We start from the raw sequence: 5,433 nt of genomic DNA, 5'->3' as shown, positions 1-5,433 counted from the left end.
GTCTCACCAGTCTAAGTTATTCCACAGCAAGATGCAGTGGCAGTGCCTGTCACAGCACAGAAGTGAAAAATGCTGGCTCATAAGACATATGAAGTCTCTACCACTGAAGAGAGTCCACACCTTCACTGCAGCACTACAGTGCCAAAAAGATAGGGCTCAAGTAGGAAACGGAAATTAGTAAGCTGAATATAATAAATGGGAAAGAAAAACATTTCAAATAAACTATGACTAGAGTTGTTATCATTTACAATTTCTAAATTTTGCAAGAACAGAGCAACGTATCAAATGTAACTCAGAAGAAAGGAAACAATTTGCCCAGTTAGCCTCATCTCCAGATATGGCAGTCACTTCTTGATAAGGAGATACCTCCTAGCTAAGTTTATATGCAATGTTGATTCTGGAAATGACTACTTGACATCTTGTTGGTGTTGGTGACTTTGGTAAGAGCCATTTCATTGTAGTGGGTATAAAAGCCCAACTGAAGAGGATTCAGAAGAGAATAAGAGGTGGGACAATAAAGGCAAACTTTCTATACTGGTCCCAATATTAATCTCCTTCTAATAGGAAGGAAAACAAGAGTATTCTGGCACACATGTGGATAAGTTAGTAAATCTGGTAATGGAAAGTGAGGTACTTTCACAGATTACATTTATTTTTTCAATAAAATATGAAACAATGTTGTCAGTTGAAGAGTAAAGAATGGAGTTATAGAAAGTTTGGGAAGAAAGGAAAAGATATTCAACAGCTATCTCAGAATGGGAAAGTGAATATACTATGGAAGTTTATCAGACTGTCAAATAACATTGAGTGTCCAGTGATTTTGTATACTCTTATAATAAAGATCAAAATGGCTGTGTAATTTTCTCTTCCAAGGGCTGAACTTGTGGGGTATAAACAGAGAAATGGCAGTTTAAATGTTTAACCAGGGTTATGAGTAGGAGAGAGGATAAAGGAAATTAAAGGTAGATATGACTGCTGAATCTTACTAAAAATCTAAAAAAATAGTCTTCCTCCTCACCTATATCTATGTACTTATGGTTTACAACACAGTTCTGCATTTAAAGAGAACTTATATCTCAATATTTAAATTTCAAAAATATCAGAGAGAAGTAAATAGACTATAATTCAGTAAATTATAACGTGCTCAAGAAAATCTTGAATTAAGATCACAGATATGCCAGAATTTCACAATGAACTGACACACTAGGATTTCACCTGTGCAAGAGGTGCGTAACATTAGCAGAAAGATATACTTACCTTGGTGTTTCCCAGGAAATCTCTATATTCTCTTAATATTTTTTGGTTTCTAAATAACCCTAAAGAAAAGAATTACAAAACACATTTAGCTCACACATAGTCTTATCTGTTAAATTTTAGATTAATACAATAATTTTCTTTAAGACTATGTTAAATATGCTCTATTAGCTACCAGCAAAAATATCAGGTTATTATAAGAAATCTAGATTTGTAATCCGATTAAAAAAATGGGCAAAGGACCTGAACAGACTTTTTCCCAAAGATAACATACAAATGGCCAAGAAGCACATGAAAAGATGCTCATATCACTAATCATCAGAGAAATGCAAATCAAAACCACAATGAGGTATCACCTCACACCCATCAGAATGGCGACTACCACCCTCCCCACCCCCACCCCCCCAAAAAAATAACTGTTTATGAGGATGAGGAAAAATTGAAAACCTTAGTGGGATTGTAAAATGGTGCAACTGCCATGGAAAACAGTATGAAGGTTCCTCAAAATAGTAAAAGCTATCATGTGATCTAGCAATCCCATTTGTGGGTATATATCCAAAAAAATGAAAGGAGGGTCTCAAAAAAATATTTACACACCCATGTCCACAGCAGCACTATGCACAATAGCCAGGGAGTGAAAGCAACCAAAATGTCTATGGACAGATGAGTAAACAAAATATGGTAAATACAATGGAATATTACTCAGACTTAAAAAGGAAGGAAATCTTGTCAAATGGATGAACCTTGAGGGCATTATGCTAAGTGAAATAAGTCAAAAAGACAAATGCTATACGAGTCCATTTATATGAGGTATTCACAGTAACTGAATTCATAGAAACAAAAAGTGGAATAGTAGTTACCAGAAGGTAGGGGAAGGGGAGAAGAGGAGTTGTTTAAAGGGAACATTTTAGTTTTATAACATGAAAAAGTTCTGGAAAAGAAAAATTTCTGGAGATGTTTCATAACAGTGCGACTATCTTAACAATTCTGAACTGTTCACTTAAAAATTGTTAAAATTATGAATTTTATGTTACATTTTTTACCACAATAAAAAAAATGGGGAGAAATCTGGATTTGCATAAAGGCAGTTTGATAAGATGCTCTCCTCAAAATTACCTAAAAAATATGAGTTATTTAAGCTTGATGTAAGAACCAATTCTTCATTTTTAACTTGAAGTTCAAAAATACAGGAAGAAATATTTTCCCATTACTGTTTTCTCAAATTTTGTTACTTTAAATATTTTCTTTACGTACAAAGTTTTAATGGTATTATTTTAAGAGCAAAAGACTGGAAATGATTGATAAACTATGGTATAACCCACCTCAAAATGCAGTTTTATAAAAGGAACAAAGGAATGTCTCTATTTACTGCTAGAGAATGCTCCCCAGGACATACTATCAAGTAAAAAAAAAAAAAAAGACAGAAAGCATATATACTATGTCTTATTTATTAAAGGGGGTTAAAGGAGGGTTAAAACCATTAAGTATGCTATTTTATACTTTTTAAATGGTTACCTATGCAAGAGAGAGGGAATAAGATGGAGAGGACAGGAATGGAAGCTAAATTTCTTTGAAGTATTTTGTCTCATAAATGTGACTTTGGAATCGTGTAAATGTGTTACAAAACAATAAAATATAAATAAATCAAAATTATTTCTAAAAATCCAAAGCAAAATGAAAGAAATGAACCTAATTTTATATCTATTTGATGGTTTATCCACACAGAGAGAAATTTCAAGTGACTTTAAAACAAAAATTTGATTATATATACCTAGTGGAATATATATTAAAGATTAAAAAAAAAAGCAAAGAAATCTTAAATCACCCTGATGGCAATAACACTGATACTGTTATTTTGAAACTACACTGATTTCTCTCTGTATGAGTATACACATAAGAATAAGACAAAATCTAATTATTTTAATTATGTTAATGAATTAAGAAATAAGATTTTCAGTATGATACAAAAACCAAAAAAGAAAAAAAAAGTTGTTTATCAGAATAACCTATGTATTTTCTCTTAAGAAAAAAAATATTTCCTAGCCCTGTCCACTGAAAGACATTAAAAATATGTCAATCTATTAAAAATTAGTACCCCTAATGCCCAGAGTATGGTCTCCCAATTTTATTTCCCACTAAAAAGAAAAGGGTCTCCTTTTAGAAATGGCTGATTCCTAGTCTATGGCAAGAAATATGTAAGATGAACCTGAAATATCTCACTGTACCTAAAAGCAAGGATGCTTTATTGTACTAGGGTTATGACAAAAGGACTTAGCAATCAACTTGAGGTGCTTCCACTGGCCAACAATGGGAAGATTTAAGCACCACTACTTTGCCTACTTTGTTCTTTACTTCCTTGCATGTCTTCTCTGCCCTTTTCTCCTTCTCACTGATTTCCTTCCTATCTCACTGCTCCCCATCTTGGTACTGAACCCCATACTCTCAAGAAATGCTCTCTATCCCTTTTCCAGTGTTACTGACCATAACTGTCTCACAATTTCCACTTAGAAATTTTATCAACTCATCAAGGGAAGGAAATATTGTTACCTTTAAGCCTTGATCCTGCACAGAACTTAGAAATATAGTTAAAGGATTCAGAATTCTCCTAAATAAAGCCTGGCTGTCAAAGAAATATGTACACATTTTTTTGCAGACACTAGCACCTCTATCTCTACTTTAATCTTACCACATTACCATATCAGTTCCCCAGAATAACAGAACCATAACTATAGTCTGAGTATCTCATTCTCCAAAGGAATATGCCCTATTCCACCAACATTTGATCATATCTAAATTAGCACTTGTATTACCTAAAAGAAACCCAAATAGAAGCCATTAACTAAACACTGTGCCAAAATTCTGGGGCTCCCTGACCCCAATGTGTATTTCATTTATTGAAAATAAATATTTTACTCCTGTGGATTTAAGTATAGCTCTCTTTAGTGTACCTAGTGTATCTATAGATATAAAGATAGTCAACAACGGTTTCTTCTGTGAGGCCCCTTACATACTAGGGTTCACCGACTCTCCTTCATACTTTTTAAAATGCTAAACCAATCATTTAAAGAACTTGAATTTTGCAAAGAAATCTACACTTATTCAATATGCAGATAACTTAATATTATATATTCTAGCCTTACAAAATTCTCAAACATATTCCTTATTCCTTCGGACTACATTAGCTAAAAGACATAATGTTTTTGATTTTGTCAAAAAAATTATCAGAAGGTCACTCACGTTCTTTGCCAGAATTAAAGTTCAACCAAGAGACAACTGAGTAGATTATGAAGACTGACAGTCTACTACAGGCAGTGGACAATAAACTTTTCCAAAAACCATCACATGAACGAACTAAAACAAACAGCTGATCTTGTAGAGTTATATACTCAAATATTTACAGACAAAATAATCTAATACCTGGACTGGTTTTACAGTAACTCATTAGAATGAAGATTAATGAGGGGGCTATAGATGAAACAAAGCTGGCCATGTGTTGATAATTATAATGCTGCATGATGGGTACATGAGGGGTTATTATACTTTCCTCTGTACTTCAGAATATATTTGAAATTTCCCTACTAAAAGGTAGGGAAACAAAACAAAATGTGAAGAAATGTTCGGAAATACTTAGACCATATACAACTATTAAAATCCACTGAGAGAGGAGGAAAAAAATGGTGTAGATGATAGAGGCTCTGTTCATCCCTCTGGTGACCAAACCAAAGTTGTGACGGAAACAAGGAGCAAGCAGCAAAGAAAAATCACCTGGGATCTTGATGAACAAGCCATACAACTAAGGAGAAATCCAAGAAACACCCTGCAATGGCAGAAGGTAGGACAGGGCGAGGACATGGGGCTGCCCAGTCTCCAGTGGCTAAGTGGGATCGAGGCAGCGGCCGCGCCTCTTAAAGGGGCTGCATCCGTGAGCAGATTTTTGCAGTGACGGACCTCTTTGCTCTGAGCACCAGTGCCGATTTGGCTGTGCACAGGGGGCACCAGGGATTTACACGGAGACAACGTCAGAGTGAGGGCCGAGGCGAGGCTCACTCTATATAGTACAGAAGTGCTGGAGATATCCATTGTTCCCTGTTGAACTCTCCCCGCTCCAGTGCGCAGACACAGAGCCGCCATAGCCAGGATGTCATCAAACTGGATAACAGAGGTCGCTCCACCCAGAGA

General features: G+C 35.0%; 1 protein-coding gene across 1 annotated transcript in view; it reads right to left on the bottom strand.

The window, feature by feature from the left end:
• The window catches only part of SLC30A9 (solute carrier family 30 member 9), a 74,573-nt gene that overhangs the window by 42,378 nt on the left and 26,762 nt on the right, over window positions 1-5,433 (bottom strand). Inside the window, exon 6 of the mRNA XM_011362820.2 lies at window positions 1,258-1,316. Coding sequence (XP_011361122.1) covers window positions 1,258-1,316 — 59 coding nt within the window. The remainder of the gene's footprint in view (window positions 1-1,257; window positions 1,317-5,433) is intronic.

The sequence above is a fragment of the Pteropus vampyrus genome, unplaced genomic scaffold, assembly GCF_000151845.1.
Source record: "Pteropus vampyrus isolate Shadow unplaced genomic scaffold, Pvam_2.0 Scaffold79, whole genome shotgun sequence".
Lineage (NCBI taxonomy): Eukaryota > Metazoa > Chordata > Mammalia > Chiroptera > Pteropodidae > Pteropus > Pteropus vampyrus.
This window is presented reverse-complemented; position numbering and strand designations above follow the sequence as displayed.